This window comes from Oryx dammah, unplaced genomic scaffold, assembly GCF_014754425.2.
Source record: "Oryx dammah isolate SB20612 unplaced genomic scaffold, SCBI_Odam_1.1 HiC_scaffold_13, whole genome shotgun sequence".
Taxonomy (NCBI): domain Eukaryota; kingdom Metazoa; phylum Chordata; class Mammalia; order Artiodactyla; family Bovidae; genus Oryx; species Oryx dammah.
The window spans coordinates 12,557,197-12,580,020 of record NW_024070197.1 but is presented as its reverse complement, the minus strand read 5'-3'; the positions used below and the strand labels follow the sequence as shown (position 1 = coordinate 12,580,020).

The following is a 22,824-nucleotide window of genomic DNA, read 5'->3' as shown; positions in this document are numbered from 1 at the left end:
TTACCACTAGCACCACCAGGGAAGCCTCATTGCACCAAGCAGGGGCTACTCTCTAGTTGCAGTGTGCAAGCTTCTCATAGTGATGGCTTCTCTTCTTGTGCAGCACAGGTTCTAGGGTGCACAGGCTTCGGTACTTGTGGCACACCAGCTTAGTTGCCCTAAGACATGTGGAATCTTCCTGGACCAAGGATTGAACTAGCGCACCCTGCATTGGCAAGTGGATTCTTTACCCCTGTACCACCAAGGAATTCCCTGGCACAGGTATATTTTAACAAGGTTGCTTGCTACCAAAAGACGTCTCTACTGCAAAAAAAAAAAACAAAAAACAAAAAAACCCAAACAAACCCTGAGCTCTGAAGTTCAGTGGCACTGTGGTGAGGGATATCCAGGGGACAGTCCCTAAAACAAGGGGCCAGGCAGCTGCTCAGACTAGTCCACAGACTCTCAGTGTCAGCAAGGGGCCAATGAATAACCAGCAAAAAGTCCGTCTGAACCTTTATCTCCAGGATGGCTCACCAAATTTGTTACTGAACCAGGTTCATTTGCCCACAGTGAAGCAAGCCAAAGGCCGAGACACTAAGGTTTGCAACAGAAAAAGTTTATTCACAAAGCAGCCAAACAAGATCTCAAATCCACAAATCCTGCTCCTCATAGGTGAGGAACTTGGAGTATCTGTGGGTGAAAGAGTTAGAGTGATCATAAGCGTGGGGAAAGGAGATTGGAGGTAGGGGAAAAGGTGAAGTAACTGGCATTCTGCACAGATGTCTCTGAATTATTAATACATGAGATACTAATTATTAATACATAATTCTTCATGAGATGCATGTTAAAAAATGGAAGTGCTTTAGTACAATCTGAGGGGCTTCCCCAATGGCCCAGCAGTAAAGAACTTGCCTGCAATGCAGGAGACGCAGGAGAGAAGGGTTTGACCCCTGGGTTGGGAAGATCCCCTGGAGGAGGAAATGGCAACGCACTCCAGTATTCTTGCCTGGAGAATCCCATGGAGAGAGGAGCCTGAAGGGGTACAGTCACAAAGAGTCGGACACGACTGCTCACACAGCGCACTCTGAGACTGGAGTTTTTGCCCCTCTGATGTCAAAAGGGCATCCGTTGGACACTTGTGCAGAACCAGCTTTAGGGTCGGTGGTCCCAGTCAGTCTCAGCTGACTCGGACAGGACAAGAGCTGGCTCCAGGTTCCTGAAAAACAGTTTAAGCCCCCATTACTATAGTGACCCATCGGTCAGTAGTGTTATCTATAGGGGTGGTTAAGGCATTAAAAAAAAAGGGCAAGCTTGGTCAGTGAAGGCGAGTTACAAGTAGAGATTTGTTTATTTTTTTAAACAAGGTGTTTCCTTGGTTGCTGTTCTGTAAGACCAGCTCAAGAATTTGTTAGTCACCAATTTCTGTTAACCCTGTGGAGCACAGTTTTAGTTACAGCCTTAGAGTTGGGGTGGGCACTACTCTCTGAATCCACTTGTGTGCTGCTATAAAAGGCAATGAAAGTTTGAAAGTGTTAGTTGCTCAGTTGTGCCTGATTCTTCACGACGCCATTGACTGTAGCCCACAGGCTTCTCCATCCACAGAATTCTCCAGACAAGAATACTGGAGTGGGTTGCCATTTCCTCCTCCAGGGAAATCATGCGGACCCATGGCTCAAACCCCGCATCTCTTGCATCTCCTACGTTGGCAGGCGGGTTCTTTACCCCTGGCGCCACCGAGGAAGCCCTTAGTAAGTTTATAGAGAGGAAAATGAGGATCTCCAGTAGCCAGCCAGGACTAGAAATCCACCAAGCTGTTGCCTAGTTGTGGGTCAAGGAAATTCTTGGGTTAACTTAATCTGTTTGGGAGACAATTGGATTCCTTCAGCACTTCGATTATGACCTAGGTAATAAACAAGTGTCTAGAGATGGGTGTTATTTTGCATTAGAGACTTCATGTCTCTTTTGAACTAACTGTTGCAGCAAATAAATAGAATCATTTATGGACGTCTCTTAGGGAACACTGAGCAAAGCAAGAGTTCATCTACATATTGTAAGAGAGTCGACTTCCTGGGGAAGTGGAGGGTGCTCAGACCCTGGTGGAGCACTTGGGAGAAATAAGAAGGGGTCTCTGTGGACGCTTGCCACATGAGTGTCCAAGTATATTGTTGATTGTTCCAAGTAAAGGTACATAGATGTTGGCTGTTGGGGTCCACAGGGATGCTGGGGGGAAAAAAAGCCAAGCAAAGAGCTACAGCAGTGAACCATTTTGAGCCTGGTGGAATTAGTGACAAAAGAATGTTTGTGTTTGAAACAACTGGGAAGCAGGGAGTAACTATCTTGTAAACAGCTTCCCAACCATTCGATTTTTTTCCCCTGTGTTGGGTCCTCACTGCTGTAGGCAGGCTCTGGCAATGGTGAGCTGGGGCCACTCTCTCGTGGTGTGGTAGCTTCTCTTGTTGCAGCTCACAGGCTCTAGAGAGAGGGGGCTCAGCAGGTGTGGCCCACAGGCTTAGTTGCCCCATGACACGTGGGATCTTCCCAGACCAGGATCAAATCTGTGTCTTCCACACTGGCAGGCAGATTCTTAACCACTGGAACACCAGGGAAGTCCTCATTAGGGTTTCCAGTCAGCCAGACCAGTATGATTAACCCTTGGTGGTTAGATTGTCTATAGTTGGTATGAGGCCTTGTATGGATTCAGGCTTTAATGAATATTGAGGCAGTTTAGAAAGAGGTCTAACCACATATGTCAGAGATTTTACCAGCTCTGCACTTTTTGCTTTCCCAAAGTCAGGAATAGAAATAGCCCACAGATTGAGTATTCTTGCCTGGGAAATTCCTATGGACAGAGGAGCCTGGCAGACTACAGTCCTTGGTGTCACAAGACTCAGAGACAACTTAGTGACTAAACAACAATAAAAATGGTTTAGTTACGAAGGCAGGTTACAGTAAATAGACCAATTCTCGTAAGTATTAAATGCTAATATAAAAGAGAGCATCTCACTGTTTCATAAATAAAGCTTAAAATGCAAGAAAGAAAAAAGAGAGAGAGAAATAACCCCATAGATTTGGGGGCACCTCTGTTAAACTAGAGAATTTTTGTTTTAATTCTTTCTCTTCTATATCAAGGACAGATTGTAAAGGACATAAAAGATCAGGTTTAAGCCATAACCTGCCAGCAAAAGGCCCGAACTTCATTAGCCAGAGTAGTACTAGACAATAAGATTGCTTGTCATTGCAAGAACATGGATTCAGTCTCACAGGAAACACTTTGACATGGATCCCATAGAAATAAGGTCTACATTGGAGGGATTACTTAAACTTAGTAATAGTGTCTTGTGCTGCTAGGATTTATATTCCTTTTTGTCATAACTCTGTTCTTGCTCCATCCAGACCCATCAATTTTTGCAGCTTTTGACCTCTGAGGTCCCAGTTAGCAACAGCTCTCATTGATTCAAAACAAGCAAACACATGTACCTTAATATATTGGTGAAGATCAAGAGCTGTTACTGCATCCTGGCCCAGAAAAGGTCCTGTGTACACCATGACCAGTTCCCAACATGGAACCAGGGACTGGGGAAAGGACTGAACCAGCAGACTCCAAAGAATGAGAATTGCAGGCTTCTTCCAGACAAATGGGAAACTGCAGTGGTCCCCGGCTGTTCCCGACATGGAACTAGTAATTCCAGACAAATGGGAAAACTAACTGGAAAGCCCACTAGGTCAGGAACTTGACACAAATAGGACAGAACTCAGAACCAAGAACTCACCCAGGATCCTCGGAAATGGCCAGAAAGACAGTGAGCCCAAAGGGTTCACGGGGTGCCACACCTGTCTCCTGCTGTCTCCAAAGCCATCAGAAATCCCCTTTGTCCTGCTGCTGCCACCAAATCTGTTAAAAAACACAAAGTCCCAACTCAGTAAACTTAAAGATCAAATTGGCTTTATTCAATGGTTCATGCATCAGGCTACATCCCATCTAGCCGTAGAAAGGATCTCCACTGAGCTGTAGAAAAGGGAAGTTGTTAAAGGCAGAAAGGGAGTTGAAAAAAGGATCTTTTCAGCAAAAAATTCATTGTTTGAGTCAAGGCTATCCTCCTAAGGGGATGGAAGGGCTTATTGGGTGGCCTACCTCTCTAGCATTGCTGATTCATTGGACATGAACCTGGGCCAACTCTGGGAGATAGTGAGGGACAGAGAGGCCTGGCAGGCTGCAGTCCACAGGGCTGCAAAGAATCGGACTCGACTGGGTGACTGAACAGCAAGGCTCAGTACCAATCAGGCGACCCTAGGTTGAATAAAGGTTACATTCTGGTGGGGTTGAAACAACCATTAAGTTAGTTATTAAATCTTGCTTTGTCCACTTGGCACCTGTTTTCTTCTTTTCTATCAGGGATGATGAAATAGCTCTAGGATGTGGTGACAGTTGCACAATCTTGTGAGTGCACCTAATGTCACTGAATTATATCTATACTTTGAAAGGATTAAAATGGTAAAATTTATGTTACGTATATTTATTTTACCACAGCAGTCGTGTCCGACTCTTTGAAACCCATGGACTATAGACTGCCCGGCTCCTCTGTCCATGGGATTCTCCAGGCAAGAATCCTGGAGTGGTAACTATTCCTTTCTCCAGGGGATCTTCCCTACCTAGGGATCGAACCGGGTCTCCTACATTGCAGACGGATTCTTTACTGTTTGACCGACCAGGGAACCCCATTATTAAATAATAATAATATTTATTCTAAATAACTATAATTTATGTTATTAAACCATAGCCATAATCATTAGATGATAATTACAATTTATTATTGTCAAATAATTGCCTTCTAATTATGGCACTGGAGAAGACTTCTGAGAGTCCCTTGGACTACAAGATCAAACCAGTCAATTCTAAAGGAAATCGATCCTGAATATTCATTGGAAGGACTGTTTCTGAAGCTGAAACTCTAGTGTTTTGGCCACCTGAAGTGAAGAGCTGACTCACTAGAAAAGCCCCTGATGCTGGGAAAGATTGAAGGCAAAAGAAGACCGGAGGCCACAGAGGATGGAATCGTTGGATAGCATCACCAACTCAGTGGACATGAATCTGAGCAAGCTCCAGTAGGTAGTGGAGGACAGAGGAGCCTAGCGTGCTGTTGTCCATGGGGTGGCAAAGAATTGGACACAACTTCAGGACTGAACAACAACAAATTATTCAATAATAAATGCGAAGAACAAGTGAAAAAAACAATTTGCCAAGGAGAAGTGAGGAGAAAGGTTACATAGAGCCACTGTAAGACCTCCGGCCTTTATACTGCCCCGGCAGATAAGTTGTCGGTGAGGTTCTTCTGACAAACTGTGTATCGATAAACCCTGCCTGTCGGACACAACTTGGTGCCTGAACAACCACGTGATTGGTCCCTCGTTTCAGTTCTGGCCTTCACCCACCAACAGCGAGATTGAGTTCAGTGACCCAAATGGAGGTTATCTGTGGATACGCTTTGCCCAGCTCTGTAGGTTGAGGGGAGGCTGGATGTAAGCTGGCTTTGCAGGCGTTGGGAGCGGACTTTGAGCTCAGGTGTGGACCCACCAAGGGGCTATGGGCGTGGCTGTTGGTTAGATTAAACCCTCATTGGGCGTAGCTAGGGAGAGAGGCGGGGTGAGACGCTTGACTGGCAGTGTGGGCGGGGCTAACGCCCAGGTTTCTAATAGCTGCCCCTGAAAAACCCCCTTGGTCCTAGGTCGGGTGATCTGTTGGTCGGGGTTGTGATGGAGGCGGAGTGGGACGCGCTGAGAGTGCTGGGAGCGGTTACAGCCCTGTTCCTGCTGCTGTGGGCGACCTGGGCGGTGGGCTCCACAGTCTATGTGTATCTGCTGCCTCAGGCACGCCGGAGCAACCACTGGCTCCGGGCGCACGGGGCCTGGGCAGGTAAGGAAGAAGGGCTCTGCACTAAGCAGGTAGAGGCTGGGCAGCAGGAACACGGACAGATGACCGGTGAGGACCCCTAGTCAGGGCAGAGGCCAGGGACCCCTGGAAGCATGACGGGTGAAGGCTGGACATGTATGAAGTCCTCCAACCTGTCCGAGGTGTCAGAGCCCCTTGCCGATGAAAGAGGAGGACGAAAACCAGGAGGGTTGGGTCTCAGTGAGGGGGATTCCCAGAAAAGGTGCAAAAAGGGACAAGAGGGACATGAAGAGGATGACGGGGGTAGGAGAGGGTGGGGATCCCCTCCTGCCCTTTCCTCCTCTCCTTTCTAGTGGTGACAGGAGCCACCAGCGGCATCGGCAAGGCTTACGCACATGAGGTGAGCCAGGGCTTGGGGTGGGTGATGGGAGGGCTCTTCCTGTTTGCCTGTTGTCAGCTAACTCTGTCAGACTGAGAATGCTGTGCTGTCTCTGGTTCCCGCAGACATCCTCTCCAGGGAGCCTTTCCTCTGCTCCCCAGGGTGGGGGCAGGTGTTTACACTGGGCTTCTTCTAATTTATTCATTCAAAACATATTTATATAGCACCTCCATGCACCAGGCATCTTCTAGATGCTAGGAGGTACAACAGTAAACAAAAGAAATTAAAAAAAATAAAAATGAACTTGTCTTCTGGAAGCTTATGTTGTAGTGAGGGGAGCTAGGTGTAAGATAAACAAATGAAATGTATAGTGTATCAAGTACTGGAATAGTTGCCATTTCCTTCTCCAGGCGATCTTCCTGACCCAGGGATTGAACCCAGGTCTCCTGCATTGCAGGTGGTTTCTCTACTGCTTGAGCCACCAGGGAAGCCCATCAAATTGTCACAAGAGTTAAAGAGAGGGACTTCTGCGGTGGTCTAGTGGTTAAGACTGTGCTTCCACTGCAGGGGGCAAGGATTCCATCTCTGGTCCCTGTCGGGGAACTAAGATCCCACATGCCACACGGAGTGGCCAAAAATAGAAAGAAAGAAATAGATTTAAATTTTTAAAAAGAGTTAAAAATAAATCAAGGAAGAAGAGGGAGCCCTGGAGATGTGCAGGTTCCAATTTTTATATAGGGTAATCAAATGTGTCACTGAGAAGGCAGCATTGAGCAAAGATGAGAAGGAGACTGGGAGAAGGAATTTCCGGGGAGAAGAAATCACCAGTGCAAAGCCCTGCAGCAGGGAGCATCACTTGTTGGAGAAGCAAGAAAAGGCCGGCTGTGATTGTATCAGAGTCACAAGGAGAGAGGAGTGGACATGAGGGCAGAAATGCAATTTCAGGACAGATCATGGGGAATCCGGTAGGTTATTGTGGAGGCTTTAACATCTACTGAGTGAGATGTGTTCTGAAGAGGGATATGATACTATAGGGCCTGAGGATGCAAGCAGGGAGATCCTGCTTATGCATGCTCTTGCAAAATCCAAGCAAGAGATCTTGATGCCTCATCCAAGTGTGGTCGCATCGGGGCATGAGAAGTACTTGCATTTTGGTTATAGAATTATCAGCTCATTTATTTTGGCTGTGCCAGATCTTAGTTGACCTGCAGCAAATTCCCTTAGTACAGGGAATTGTTGATCTTCATTGTAGCATGCTGCATCTATTAATTGCAGCATATGAGATCTAGTTCCCTGACCAGGAATCAAACCTTGGCCTCTGCACTGGGAGCACAGAGTCAGCCACTGGGCCGCCAGAGAAGTCCCAAAATTTCAGATTGATTTTGACATTAGTACTCATGGATTCTTTACCAGTTGAGCCACAAGGGAAGCCCAAGAATAGTGGGGTGGGTAGCCTATCCCTTCTCCAGCAGATCTTCCCAACCCAGGAATCAAACCAGGGTCTCCTGCTTTACAGGTGGATTTTTTACCAACTGAGCTATAAGGGAATTCTTGTACTGACAAGATTTATTCTAAAGATTGGATGTAGAGTATGACTCCAAACCTCTGACCTTATATAAGCTGAAAATTTGCTAAACCCACTTAGTTCTTGTAACCATTTTGTAAATTTCTTGAGATTTTCTATGTAGACAGACATGTCATCCATGTACAGAGACAATGTTATTTCTTCTTTCCAATCTGCATACATTTCATTTCTTTTCTCTGCCTTATTGTACTGCCCAGGAAATTAAATAGGACATTTAGAGAAGTGGTAAGAGGTAACATCCTTGCTTTGTTCCTGTTCTTAGAGGAAAAGTATTCAGTTTTCAACCATTCAGCATAATGTTAGGTTTTTAAAATTCATGTATGTGTGTATGTATATATTTATAGGACCTTTATAAGGTCAAGAGAGGCCCTTTCTATACCTAGGTTGCTAAGAGTTTTGTTTTGTTTTTTCTTTATCATGGATAGTTGGCTTTTGTCAGGTAATTTTTCTGTCTGTTGAGGTGATCATATGGTTTTCCTTCTTTAGTCTGATTATATGGTAAATTACATCAATTGATTTTGCAAAAGTTGAACTAACCCTGCATTCCTGCAATAAATCCCAGCTTGAGCATTACCTCATCATTTTCTATATTGCTGGACTTGATTTACTCATATTTCATTGAGAACTTTTGTGTCTAAGTTTATGAGAGATATTAGTTTGTAGTTTTCTTGTCATCTTTGTTTGATTTTTGCTATTAGGATAATGCTGACCTCATAAAATAAATTACTTATAGGATTTGTGACCAGAATACCTCAAAGAATGGAGCTGCCATTACTGCAATGGAGTTGAACTGAGGAGAGGATCAGATTTGGGGGAAGTGGAAAGGAGTCTAGTTTTGGACATTCTAAGTTTGACATTTTGGACATTCTATCTTCCTTGGTGGCTCAGATGATAAAGAGTCTGCCCGCAGTGCGGGAGACCCAGGTTTGATCCCTCGGTTGGGAGGATGCCCTGGAATAGGAAATGGCAACCTCCAATATTCTTGCCTGGGAAATCCCATGGACAGAGGAGCCTGGTGGGCTATATAGTCTATGGGGTTGCAAGGAGTTGGACATGACTGAGCGACTAACACACACATTTGAGATACCAGTTAGGTATCCAAGTTGTGAAGTTCCAGAAGTTGGAAATGCGATTCTGGAGTTCAGAATGGGTGGAGATAGAAATTGGAGCATCAGCATCATAACAATGCCATTTAAAGTCCTAAGACTAGGGGTCCTCCCTGGTGATCCAGCGGTAAAGAATCCATTTGCTAGTGCAGGAGACATGAGTTTGATCCCTGGTCTGGGAAGATCTCACATGCTGAGGAGCAACTAAGTCCATGCCTCACAACTACTGAACTTGTGCCCTAGAGCCTGGAAGCCACAGGTACGAAGCCCATATCCTGCAACTACTGAAGCCCATGTGCCTACAGCCCATGCTCTCCAACAAGAGAAGCCACCAGGAAGAGAAACCCCATCACTGCACCTAGAGAGTAGTAGCCCCTGACTACCACCACTAGAGAAAAGCCCGCACAACAATGGAGACCCAGCACAGCCAAAAATAAAATACATAGTATTGTAAAAAAAATAAAGTCCCAGTGCTAGATGAGACGCCCATGGTAGTGGGTGTGGATGGAGAAGGGGAGCACAGTCTGAATCCCCCCAAATTGCTCCCTGGAGCGCTCAAAGTTAAGACACACAGAAGATGAGGCACAAGATCTGAGCCAGAGCAGGAGGGAAACCAAGGTTGGAAGAGATGTCTTGGAAGCCAGGGAAAGAACGTTGCCTGGAGGAGGGGGTGCTGAACGTGTCAGCTACTGCTGGGAGGTGCTGATAACGGCACTGGGTTTACCACCGTGGAAGTTACTGTTGACCAGAGTGGTTTGGGTGGCACAGTGGGGGCAGGAGTCCAACCGGAGTGGGTACAAGCGGGCCAGGAGAGAGCCAGGGTAAGCAGTTCTTAGAATGTTGAGTAAAGTGGGGTGGCGTGATGAGAAATGGGGAAACACTGGAACAAAGAAGACCTTCTGGCAGGTCTGCACGTTGGATGGGAATCATCCAGAAAAGAGAGAGCGTGATGCAGGGGGAAAATGGGAGAAAGCTGCAGCGATGTCCCCGAGTGGGTACGAAGGCAGGGGAGGCTAGTTGTTGTTTAGTCACTAAGTCGTGTCCAGGGCCCTCTGTCCATGGGATTTCCCAGGCAAGAATACTTCATTCAGTGCACCCTGGGCTGTGTGCTGTCCTTTCAGCTAGCCAGCCTTTGCGCAAGGGCCTGCACTTGCTGTTCCTTCTGCCTGGAATACTCTGGCCCCAGAATGCATGCTCCGCGAGGGCCGACGTCCCTTATTTCTCTTTTGTTCACCTCTACATCGGCAGCGCCTACAACAGCGCAGCACGCTGTCAGCAAACAGTAAATATTTGTGGCTTTCGTGAATAAATAGACGAATGCATCTCCTGCAGCTCGCCCGGAGAGGTCTGAACGTCGTCCTCATCAGTCGAGACCTGAGCAAGTTGAAGCACGAGGCAAAGGAGATAGGTGAGTAAAGGAAAGGAGGGGAGCTCGGAAACCCTGCCCTCCTGGCTCACCGGCTGAGGTTTGACGGGGCGTGGTCGGGGCGTGGTCGAAGGCGTGGTCAGGGCGTGGTCGAGGCAGGTGCAGGGAGCAAGCTCCCACTGCCTCTGGGGCCTGCGAAGGATGGGGTAAGGGCCTGGGGCTGAACTGAGACTGGAGTGAGATGCAGGCAGAGATGAGTTGCAGCCAAAAGCCTGGCTCCCACTCCGCCTCTCCTCCTCAACCCCTCACACACTTCCCAGAGCGGATTTACGGCAAAAGTGCACGAGTGATTCAGGTGGATTTCACCGGGGGCTTGGAAATCTACGAGACCATTGAGGCGGGACTGAAGGACCTGGAGATCGGAGTATTGGGTATGTCCCCGTGCCCGTTGGGAGAGGCGCTGCTCTCAGCCGCCCTCGGGCTCACCCTGACCCCGGAACACTCTCCTGGTCGCCCTCTCTGGCAAACACTCCCCTTTGGCCCCGCCCGGTGTCCCAGGGACTGTTGGAGTGACACAAGCACTTTGTCCCCTCTCATTCAGTAAACAACGTGGGCCAAAAATATACAACCCACTTGAGTAAACTGCTCGACTGTGAGGACATCGGCAAAGTGAGTAACACCGAGAACTAGTCCGCGGGACCTCTGCCTTACACTGCTCCCTCTGTTGGAAAACCCCGCGCAGTACACTAGCTTGATTACGTGTTTGGAGAGCTAGGAATCTATGCTCTCCTTCCATGGGGCGCCCTTCTGCAGTGCTCAACCAGGACCACTGTCTAAATTGAGTCTGGTTCTGCCCGTTTTATATTCTCCGGTGCTAACTTTCTGGAGAAATGAGGGACTTCTCTGGCGGTTCAGTGGTTAAGACTCCGTGCTTGCTATGACCCCCCCCCCCCCCCCCTGGGGGGTCTGTCCGTGGTCAGGGAAATAAGATCTCACGTGGCCGACAGTGTGGCCAAAAAAAAGAGTAGGGGGCGGGGAATGAGCCACGTGGGAAAATCAGCGCCTCAGTCTCATATCTATAAAATGGGAATCAGTGTTTTTTTGCTGACCTCGTAGAGCTGATAAGATAATATCAGCTGATAAGACAACATAATGCACATAAACCTAAGTTGTGTGCTCCATAAATGAGGGCTATTATTGTTAGACATAGGAGATCAGGATGGCTTTTAAATCTCTACTGTTCTAATCATGTTAGTTTAAGACGTCTGTTGTGGGAGTGGGGGCATTCTCCGTCCCCCTTCTGATGTCTATATCAAAAGCTTTCCCTGTCCTTTGATCACATTAATAAAACTTTGCTATACACAAAAAAATAAATAAATTCTAAGTATTATTATTTCAGAAGGAATGCATAAGCGAGTGGGAGGGAGGTCCAAGAGGGAGGGGATGTATGTATACACAGAGCTGATTCACATCGTTGTGCAGCAGAAACTAACACAACAATGTAAAGCAATTATGCTCCAATCAAAATTAATCTGTGATAACAGAAGTCAGAACAGAAAAAGAAGGCATTTTAGAAAATGCAAGGAGAATTAGCCTGTGTATTCTGCCTCTGGTATTAGAGGAAGTTGTGACTGAAGACTAACCCTGCAAATGAGAACAAGTAGGAGAGCTGGATAAAATAGTTTTAAAATAACTGTTTGAAGGCATCAACCTACTAAGTCAATGAGGAATTGTCACATCAAGATTTGAGGGAAGAGAGAATGCAAGAGAGGTGAAATCTGACATTTGAAGCAACATTCCCCTTCAACATAGATAGTGTTTGGAGCTGCAACAAATAACATAGCACAAAGCTTTGGAAAATATCTCAGATTTTAGGTTGGAATCCTGAACACTGTAATCCAGGAGTTAGGGTAAAGTAGGTTTCATAGGCCCTGGAAGAGGGCGTGGGAACCCACTCCAGTATTCTTACCTGGAGAATCCCATGGACAGAGGAGCCTGGTGCGCTACAGTCCAGTGGGTCACAAAGACTTGGAGATGACTGAGCGACTAAGCACAGCACAGCGGCAGGTTTCATAAGAACTGAAGCCAATTCTCAGATGATCTTAATTCCACTGGGATTATGTGGATCTGATATTTTGGCATCCCCTAGTTTAGCTACCTGGGAGACACAAAACCAAACCATTTTTAGAGAAAAACAATGTAGTCCAGAGACTCAAATTAGCAGTTATTTTTTTTTAATATTAAATATTCAGCACCAAAAAAATATAACCAGGATTATTAGAAGAAAATTCATGATTGAACACAAGAGAAATAATAGATAATATAACAAGGTCCACATGGAGCCAGGGTAATGGAAATATCAGCATAAATTTTTTTAAAAATTGTGACATATATAACATAAAACTTGCCATTTTAACGATTTTAAAGTTTGCAACTTCATGGCATTAAATACATTCACAATGTAGTACAGCCGTCACCACTGTGTATTTCCAAAACTTTTCCATCATCCCAAACAGAAGCTCATTAAGCAGTATAAGTTAAATACAGGACCTGTAAGTTAAACAGATCCTATTAAGCAGTATCTCCACATTCTTCCCTATTCCCTGGTAACATCTATTTCTACTTCTCTGTGTCTGCAAGCTTGCTAATTCTAGATACCTCATACAGGAGAAATCACAGAATAGTTTTCCTTTGGTGTCTGGCTTATTTCAGTTAGCATGTTTTCAACTTCATCTGTGTTGTTAGCAAATATCAAAATTTCATTCTTTTTCTGTTCTTTGCTTTTAAGTTATGGGAAATATAGATAACTTAAATTTTGTCATTTTGACTCTTATGTGTGCAGTTCAGTGGTATTGTGTACACTCAGACTGATGTGAAATAATCCCCTCCATCCATCTCCAGAACTTTTTCAGTTCTCTACCTGTTGAACAGTAACCCCCAGTTCCTAACTACCTGCAGGTCCTGGAAACCACCATTCTGTCTCTATGAATTTGCCTATTCTAGATGCCTCCTATAAGTGGAATCATACTGTATTTATTCTTTTGGGCCTGGTTTGTTTCACTTAGCGTAGTATTTTCAGGGTCCATCCATGTCACAGCCTGTGTCCCAATTTTCTTTTTAAGGCTGAATAATATTCCATCATATGTATTAATATGTATCACCCTTTATCTCTTCACTGTTGATAGATACTTGGTTGTTTCCACCTATTAGCTGTTGTGAATAATGCTGCTATGAACCGTTGATATACCAATATCTGTTGAGTACCTGCTTTTTATTCCCCAAACTTTAAACATTTTATTTTGTATTGGGGTATAGCCAATTAGCAATGTTCTGGTAGTTTCAGGTGAGCAGTGAAGGTACTCAGCCATACATAGACATGTATCCATTCTTCCCCAAACCCCTTCCATTCAAGCTGGCACATAACGTTGAACAGAGTTCCACATACTATACGATAGGTCCTTGTTGGTTATCCATTTTAAATACAGCAGTGTTGGGTTTCAGTTCACTTCAGTCGCTCAGTCGTGTCCGACTCTTTGCCACCCCATGAATCGCAGCATGCCAGGCCTCCCTGTCCATTACCAACTCCCGGAGTTCACTCAGACTCATGCCCATCGAGTCAGTGATGCCATCCAGCCATCTCATCCTCTGTTGTCCCCTTCTCCTCCTGCCCGCAATCCCTCCCAGCATCAGAGTCTTTTTCAGAGTCAACTCTTCGCATGAGGTGGCCAAAGTACTGGAGCTTCAGCTTTAGCATCATTCCTTCCAAAGAAATCCCAGGGCTGATCTCCTTCAGAATGGACTGATTGGATCTCCTTACAGTCCAAGGGACTCTCAAGAGTCTTCTCCAACACCACAGTTCAAAAGCATCAATTCTTCGGCACTCAGCCTTCTTCACAGTCCAACTCTCACATCCACACATGACCACAGGAAAAACCATAGCCTTGACTAGACGGATCTTTGTTGGCAAAGTAACGTCTCTGCTTTTGAATATACTATCTAGGTTGGTCATAACTTTTCTTCCAAGGAGTAAGCGTCTTTTAATTTGATGGCTGCAGTCACCATCTGCAGTGATTTTGGAGCCCCAAAAAATAAAATCTGACACTGTTTCCACTGTTTCCCCATCTATTTCCCATGAAGTGATGGGACCGGATGCCATGATCTTCGTTTTCTGAATGTTGAGTTTTAAGCCAACTTTTTCACTCTCTTTCACTTTCATCAAGAGGCTTTTAGTGTTGGGTACCTGCTTTTAATTCTTTTGGGCATATACCCAGAAGTGGAAATGATGGATGCAAGATTAGTCTGGCTAATATCAGGGTCCCTTGAGATTCCACATGAATTTTGGGCAGGGTTTTTCTTTCTGCAAAATATGCTACTAGGATTTTAATAGCAGTTGCATTGAATCTTCTAAAAAATATTTTATTTATTTATTTGGTTGCGCTGGGTCTTAGTTGCGGCTGTGGGATCTTTTAGTTCGGCCTGTGGGTTCTAGTTCCTTGACCAGGGATTGAACCTGGCCCCCTGTATTGCGAATGTAGAGTCTTAGCCACTGGACCACCAAGGAAGTCTCAATACTTCCATTATGTGGGTAGAAGCTAAAGATTTGTGTTCAGTTTTTACTCTAAGAATTGTGCACTTTGGTATGTATATGTTATGCATTTATAAATAGTTTACTGATCAGAAAATCCAAAGAGAGACGTTTACGAAAAGAAGGTGAAAATCTCCCTTCTCCCTTCAATCTTATTCCCCACAAGTGCCCCCCAGTTTAAAATAGTGATAGATTTTTCTCTTTATGCCTACAGAAGGATGTATATGTAATTTTTATCCAAATGGCAGCAGCCTATTGTTCTGCACTTTACCTTTCACAAGTAGACATGTATCTTGGGGATCATTTTAATCAGAATAATTAGCTGATCCATTCTTTTTACTTGTTGTTCAGTGGTCTATCCATGGGCTACCCAGTGTTTATTTAGTCATCCCTGTATTGATGGATATTCAGGCTGTTTCCTGGTATATCCGACTACAAATTGTGTTATAATGTGTATTTTTGGACATGTGCATTCCCCACATATGTGAGTATCTTAGAAAGGAATACATTTCCAGAAGTGGAGTCGATGCGTCGAAGTTTATGTGTATTTTAAATTCTAGTAGATGCAACTTTTAAAAACTGTGTTCCACATTAAAAGAAAAGTAAGCTAGAAAATATGGGAGTTGTGACAGAGTTGTGGTGAAGGAAAGGACTGATTGGTTCCATTTTCTTCCCCTAGAAACTCCAGGATATTATAAACTGCAACATGATGTCTGTGGCCCAGGTGAGTCAGGGCTACAAGGGACTGGGTTCAGAGTCAGCGTAGCTCTGATCACTCTGGGTGGTCCTCAATATCCCCCAGTACTGGACTTGGCATGGAGGCAGTGCTAGCAGAATAGTCCCTGATGGAAAGTAGGGGGACAGGAGTGAACTTGAGGAGGGGCCCGGAGTCTGGGCAGGTGAAAGCAGTGGAAAGAAGGAAAGACAGGATCCTCTTCATTCCTCCTGCAGATGACTAGAATCCTCCTGCCCCGAATGGTCAGCAGGTAAGAGGCAGTCTCTTTATCTTTCACTCTGGATCTTTCTCATCCAACCTCTGGCTATTTCTAGTCCTCAGCTCTCCCATTTACATTTCCAACTCTTCCTTATCTCTCTGATCTTTCTGGTTAGCACAGCGACTAAAGGGTGGGGAGGTGGGTAAATCACTAGGACCCTCTCTTCCCCATTGGCAGTGACTGCCTTCCAACTAATGCTTCCTCCTCCAGGGGCAAAGGCATCATCATCAACATATCTTCAGTAGCTGACAGGAAGCCCTATCCATATTTAGCAGTGTATGCGGCCACCAAGGTACCCAGACCCACAGACCGGGCACAGGCTGGCTGTCATGCTGTCATTCCTACAGTAGCCCTCAATTCTGGCCCTGAAGGTTATGGCGGAAAAGACCCGAATGCGTGTGTATGTGTGTGTGTGTGTGTGTGTGATGTATCACCAGAGTCTGAGGCTATTAATAGGTCAGATATTTCGGGCACAGTCCAGTGGGCAAGTCAGATTTTGTGTTCTTTTTTTAAGAGAAAAGAAAGCTAGGATTTCGAGAACCTGTGCGGTGGGAGGAGGTCAGGGAATACACAGACTGGCACGGCTGGAATGGAGAGTGAGAGTATGGGAACAAAAAGAGGGCTTAGAGCAAAGAAACTTTCAGGTGTTAAGGTGAGAACCTGAGCCGTGAGGGAGGGGCCCCTCCGGGAACGAGGGAATGTTCTAGGATACGGGACGGCACGCCGGGACAGGGGGCAGGCTGGAGGACTCCGCGCGGAAAGCTCGTGGTCCTGGGACCCGCCTCTCCTTCTCCGCAGGCGTTTGTGCGAAGCTTCTCCGTGGCCGTGGGCACAGAGTACCGCTCCAAAGGTGTCATCGTGCAGGTGCCTGACTCCGGAGGGAAGGAGCTCGAGATGGGCAGGAGGGGCAACTCACGAGGGGAGGGCTCTGAAGGAGGAGGAGCTTGGATTCAGTGGAGGCTCCTAGGAGCAGGGGCGGGCTGGGAATGAGGTGGGGGTGAGGTCAAAATCTTCGGTGGATGTAAATCAATTATACTTCAGTAAAATTTAAGAAAGAAAGGAAGGGAAGGGAGGGGAAAAAAGAAAAGAGGGAGAGAGAAGAAGGGAGGAAGGAAGGAAAAGAGAGAGAAAGAGGGAAGAAGGAAGGAAGAACCTTTTTTAAGAAAAAGCTTCCGTGGCGCGAAAGTCGCAAGGGGCGGGTTTTCGAGGGGGCGTGGCCCGGGAGGCGTGGTCAGCACATACCTGGGGGCGTGGTCCGCAAGAGGGGTGGGATTCAGGGATTCTTGGAGAGGGCCCGGGAGCTTAGGCTCGGGAGGGAAGGGAGTTCATATCTTGATCCCTTTCCTACCTGCAGACAGTGAGCCCCTTTTTGGTTGAAACAAATATGACCTATCCCTTGAGAAAGGGACTGCTCATGGTGAGCTCCGAAGACTTCGCTCGGCAAGCATTGGACACGCTTGGCCTCACTTCCGAAACCACTGGGTGCCTCAGCCACGCTATTCAGGTGCTTTCCTGGGGACAGTCCTAGGATGCGAGCTGGATGGGACAGCCCCTGGTGCGGGTCCACTAGTCCTCAGAAAGGGGGAGACGGACAGAGAAGGGGAGGGCCCCCAGCCCGGGCTGGGGAGCCGGGAGAGGAGAGGGGAGACTCAAGAATGGGGCGTGTCTTGATCCTTGGTACCTCTCCTTCCCAGGATTTCCTGCTGACCATGTTCCTGCCCAGTTGGTTTTTTATAAGTCCTGGGGGATTTACTCTGTTGCAGAGCCTTAATGTAGCAGGATTCTTTTCTGAAAGAACTTGACTAAAGGCCATGAAGGCGTGACCGCATGACTGTCGCCCCCCGCCCCTTACCAGAGTCCTAAACCAGAACCGTTGTTAGGGAGACCGGACAAACAGACCAGTGGAACGGAATTGGTCTCCCAGATACCCGGACATTAGTGACAGCTGCAGCATCTCAACTCTCTGACAGCAAGATGCAGCTCTTAATATGTGCCGCTAAGACTAGATAGACATTTGGAGAAAAACAAATACACACACACATACATAACATATATGTACAAATACAGCTTGTAGCAATGATAGGTGCACAATTTTGTGAAATACTAAAACCCACTAAAATTTTAGTACACAATTAAAAAGGGTGAATTTTATGGTATGTGAATTAAATCTCAATAAAAATACTTTTAAAACAGAGAGCCCCTGTGTATGTATATATATATATATGTATGTATAAAGTTGGATTTAGTTCTCACAACATGTACCTGCATAAACTCCAAATAAATTAGAAATCCCTAAATCGCTGTGTGAAAGTGGAAACACATCAACTAGAAGAATCCATGAATGAATTTCTTTCCATCTTGAAAGTGGGAGAATCTTTTATTATTAATATCGAAAATTAAAAGCAGCAAAAAAAAATTGAACTGTGGTTAATGACATACAGGCTGAATTATTTAGGAAAAGTGTACTGATGTCTACAATTTACTTTGAAATGCATTGAAAAGTTAGATGGATAGAGTAAATAGAAATACAGTTAGACAAGTATGGCAAAATGTTGGTAACAGAATCTAAGTGGTAGACACGTACACCTCTTTCGACTTTCTTGCATGTTTGAAATTTTCCATAATAAAATGTTGGGAGAAATCCAGGAGCAATCAAGTTAAATTTATAAATAAAATGACCTAAGCAGATTTAGAAGTCACTTAAGATGATATGCTTTTTATCACATTTCTGGTGAAGGACAGGCTCGGAACCCTGGAGAAGAAACGGACTTTTTTGAGGCGAAGCGCGGATGTAGACCATCGAAGAGCCGTCGTTCTTCGCTCGCCTTGGTGCGGGTGGTTGTGGGTAGCGCTCAGCGGAAGGAGGATAAACAAGGGCGGGCACTAAGCAGAGGTAGGTGGCGGTGGTGGCGCGATGTGGGTGGCGCTGCAGGCATTTTGTGTCGGGAGCTGAACCCGGACGAGGGGAACTACAAGCTAACTCTGCCGCCATCCAGGACATCTACAGCCTAGAGGAAGTTACACACTGGTCGGCTTGTTCGTTATCTGTCGCCTGCCTCAAAAGCATTATCCCCACAGTTGGAAACCGTATCTTGGAAGGAAGTTAAGCGAAACGCAATTTTGAGGTGTCTACTGTAATTTTCAAAAAATTTGAGCCAATTTTTAAAGATGTGTTTCAAAATCCATATGAAGAGCCACCACAGTTACCACGAAGCAGGAAGCAGAGGATTCCTTGCAGTGTTAAGGAGCTTTTTAATTTCTTTTGGACACTTTGTTTATACTGAGGATAATTTTCATATGATTGGAGATGATTTAGTAAGCTCATCATTTCCTTCTGTGCTGCTTGGATCCAATTTTCACCAGTGACATTATATGCTCAAATTGACGAGACTCCTTGAATTCATCTTTAAAGGTTTACCATCCTGATTTTCGTATTGCTGATTTTAGAGCTTCTGTATAGCCTCGCTGCATCACTGCTGTACTGTGTGAACTATAGCCAGAGGGATAAAGGAGCACTGCCTTAATCCGTATGTTTCAAAACTATTTGACAGGAAGACTTTAAAGGAGAGAATGCCTCCTGGGCCTTTCCAGTTTACTGACAATGGCGAAGCAGTGAACACGGAGTGTGAAGAATATGTTTTAACTATTGGTGGTTATGATGAGAAGCTCTTTTGGGGAGAAAATGCAGAAGAGGAAATAAACTCCTGGAAGGTTCACTGGTGATGCCCTGTTCGGAAACTGACAACCCAGACTACTGTGGAGTGTAACGATCAACAATACTTTGAAACAAACATTATTTATACCTTCTACCCCACTGACAGGACAGCATTATTTAAGAGAAAAAGTAGCAGTCATTAACTCTTGTTGCTTCAGTCACTCAGAGTGTGAGCTGATTACAGAGTATTGTGGCTGGATTGAAAAATGCACCAAGTAACCAAGTTATAAATATTTTTGAGTCTTGTTTGTGTAATCCAAGGGAAAACATAATGAAACTAGTGAGAGAGACTCTGCCAACACTATACTCAATCAACAGATGAACAGCCAGGATCTTGCATAGACTTCGCTGTAAACAAACAGGAACTTGCAGAAATTTTGTATTATAAAATATGAGAGACTGCAATGGTTCAGGCAACACAAAGACTTCATGGAATAGACATGTCAGTTATTTTAGAGCAGGATATATATTTTTCATCATTCCCTGATAGCCTGTTGTTTCGAAATGGTCCTCTTTGCCTATAGCTCACTTCATACTTTTCTCTGGATTACTAAAGTTCTTAATCTGTGGCCATTTTATTTTTGTAAGGTTATAGAGGTGGTGGAGTGACAATGGCAACAGTGTCAGACTTTCTTTTCTTGGGCTCCAAAAATCACTGCAGATGGTGACTGCAGCCATGAAATTAAAGGATGCTTGCTCCTTGGAAGAAAAGCTATGACAAACCTAGACAGCATATTAAAAAGCAGACATTAACTTTGCCGACAAAGGTTCGTGTAGTCAAAGCTATCGTTTTTCCAGTAGTCATGTATGGATATGAGAGTTGGACCATATAGAAAGCTGAGCGCCTAAGAATTGATGCTTTTGAACTGTGGTGGTGGAGAAGACTCTTGGGAGTCCCTTGGACTGCAAGGAGATCAAACCAGTCAGTCCTAAAGGAAATCAGTCCCCTGGAAAGACTGATGCTGAAGCTGAAACTCCAGTACTTTGGCTACCTGATGCAGAGAACTGACTCACTTGAAAAAACCCTGATTTGTGGAAAGATTGAAGGCAGGAGGAGAAGGGGATGACAGAGGATGAGATGGTTGGATGGTATCACCTATTTGAGGGACATGAATTTGAGCAACCTCTGGGAGTTGGTGATGGACAGGGAAGTCTGGCATGCTGCAGTCCATAGGGTCACAAAGAGTTGGACACGACTGGGTGACTGAGCTGAAGTGATAGAGGTGGTGATCTGCTCAGAAGAGGGACTCTCCAGAGACATGGTGAAACACCTGAACAGCATCGAAGAACAGATTTTAGAGAATTTAGTATGGAGTCATGATTCTGCACTGTGGGAGGCTCTCCATGCTTCTGCAAAGTTCCTACCTGTGAAGAAGTTATATTCCCAAATAATTTTGAAACAGGAGGTGGGGGAAATGTACAAGGACATCTTTCCCATGATGCCAGTGTCTTCTGGGTCAAAGAAATGGATGACCTTGTCATCCAAGGGTCAAAGAAATTTGGACTGACAGTGGAAGTCTTCAAAAGGGTAGGGAACTGTTGTCTCCAATTTCTGTCCACAAACGCTGCAGTTCTCCTACGGCTGGGAGTGCTAAGAGACTTTGTGGGGAAGACTTCCCCCAAAGGAAATGCATAAGCACAGGATCGTAACAGAGGGAACAAAATAGAAATTTGTTCCTTCTTCAAGCATTACCGCTGAAAATATGTCAATTTCACCCAGACAGAGTCTTCTGTTAATGGCCAGAGACATAGAATAGGGACAACAGGACATAAAATTATAATCCCATTGCCTACAATCCAGCAAATGATGCTGGATCGATCACACTGACATCAGTTTCCATGGATGGGTCAGTCCTTACGCCAAGGAGTGCTCTGCTGTCTAAATCCAGTGCCGCGCCTCTAAGAGTTTGAAAGATATCAACAACGTGATAAGGCAAGGTGAGAAGAGAACCAAGAAATGGAAGATAGGGACTTCCCTGGTGGTCAGACTCTGTGTCTCCAATGCAAGGGACACAGTTTCCATCCCTGGTTGGAGAACTAAGGTCTTACGTGCCTTGGCCAAAAAATATAAAAGAAGCAAGCAATAGCTATCGATGATGTTGTAGAATCAACATCAAGAAAATGACAATGTGTTACTTAAATAACTACAGGATGTTGTCAGTGAAAGAGCAGATCATTAGCCCCTCCCCATTTCTAGGATAAAAGCACTTTCAGGATGTTTTGCAGAAAGTTGGGGCTCTGTTTTTCAAAACATTCAGCCCTTGTAAGTAGTAAATATCACTGAGTTACAAGAAAACTTGCATCAAAATTAAGCGGGATTTTTTTAAACACTTGTCCAAAATGTAGTTGCAGATATATTTGAGTTGGATTGCAAACAAATGTTTTAAGTACCTTCTAAACATGTTAATAGTCATAGTTTTTTTTTTTTTTTTGCTGCACCATGTGGCCTGAAGGAGTGGATCTTAGTTCCCTGATAAGGAATCAAACTCTTGGCTCCTGCAGTGGAAGCAGGAAGTCTTAACTCCTGGACCACCAGGGAAGTCCCAAAATTTTTAACATATTTGTTCTTTGGGTTTTTCAGAAGAAGTAAGGAGAAACGTCATCATTTTATAGCCCACTTTTTAAAATAATCAAATGTCTTCTCCTTCTAGGCTTCATACTATGAGGGTGAATAATCTGTTTTTGGCAAGCATGCTTTGAGATGCTTATGTTCCCAGTTTAATACTGGGCAGGAGTTGGGTCCCATAGCATGAGGAGATGCACCAGCCTGTCTTTGACCCAGTGTGGTAACTGTACATCCATGTGCCAGGACCATTCTGGGCTGTCCAGACTCTTCTCATGCCCTTCCTCTTCTCATGCCCTTCCTCTCCTTGAATGGAGGTAGATTTATACCTGAACCGCTCACAATCCCCACGACTTACTTTCCAACCCTAAGCCCTCTTAGCCTGGTGTCACAACCTAGCAAGAGAGATACTTGCTCCTTTTTAAAATTACTATCATTTTGTTTTCTAAGCCATTAACTTAATTATATATGATTATATTATGTCATATATTTCTCAAAATAGGAAGCTGCTTCTCAAGCCAGTAGAGTAAAATATAGAAAAGAGTTGTTAGAAACTGAATTTCCTATTAGTGAGATAACACCATGATAATAGGGGAGATGTTCTTTCTGAGATCTTAATAGGATTGTTCATTCTCAGCATCTTAATTGATCCCCTAAGAAT

At 45.0% G+C, this 22,824-nt stretch overlaps 1 protein-coding gene and 1 pseudogene across 2 annotated transcripts; both read left to right on the top strand.

Annotated features, from left to right (window-relative positions):
- Positions 1-5,631: 5,631 nt before the first annotated feature.
- On the top strand, positions 5,632-18,301 carry LOC120872318 (very-long-chain 3-oxoacyl-CoA reductase-B-like). Of its 2 annotated transcripts, XM_040252591.1 has the most exons (11): positions 5,646-5,893; positions 6,223-6,269; positions 10,272-10,347; positions 10,626-10,736; positions 10,907-10,974; positions 15,570-15,614; positions 15,842-15,876; positions 16,096-16,177; positions 16,684-16,749; positions 17,240-17,389; positions 17,580-18,301. In XM_040252591.1, exons 1-11 carry the CDS (start codon positions 5,734-5,736, stop codon positions 17,685-17,687), a joined length of 948 nt encoding a protein of 315 aa, XP_040108525.1. In that variant the 5' UTR covers positions 5,646-5,733; the 3' UTR covers positions 17,688-18,301. The 2 variants fall into 2 exon arrangements, 1 of the variants encoding a protein (XP_040108525.1); XR_005723222.1 differs by lacking the exon at positions 16,684-16,749 and having other exon boundaries at positions 5,632-5,893; positions 16,096-16,312; positions 17,008-17,389.
- A 293-nt stretch (positions 18,302-18,594) lies between these two features.
- Positions 18,595-20,209, top strand: LOC120873261 (annotated as a pseudogene).
- The last annotated feature ends 2,615 nt before the right edge of the window (positions 20,210-22,824 follow it).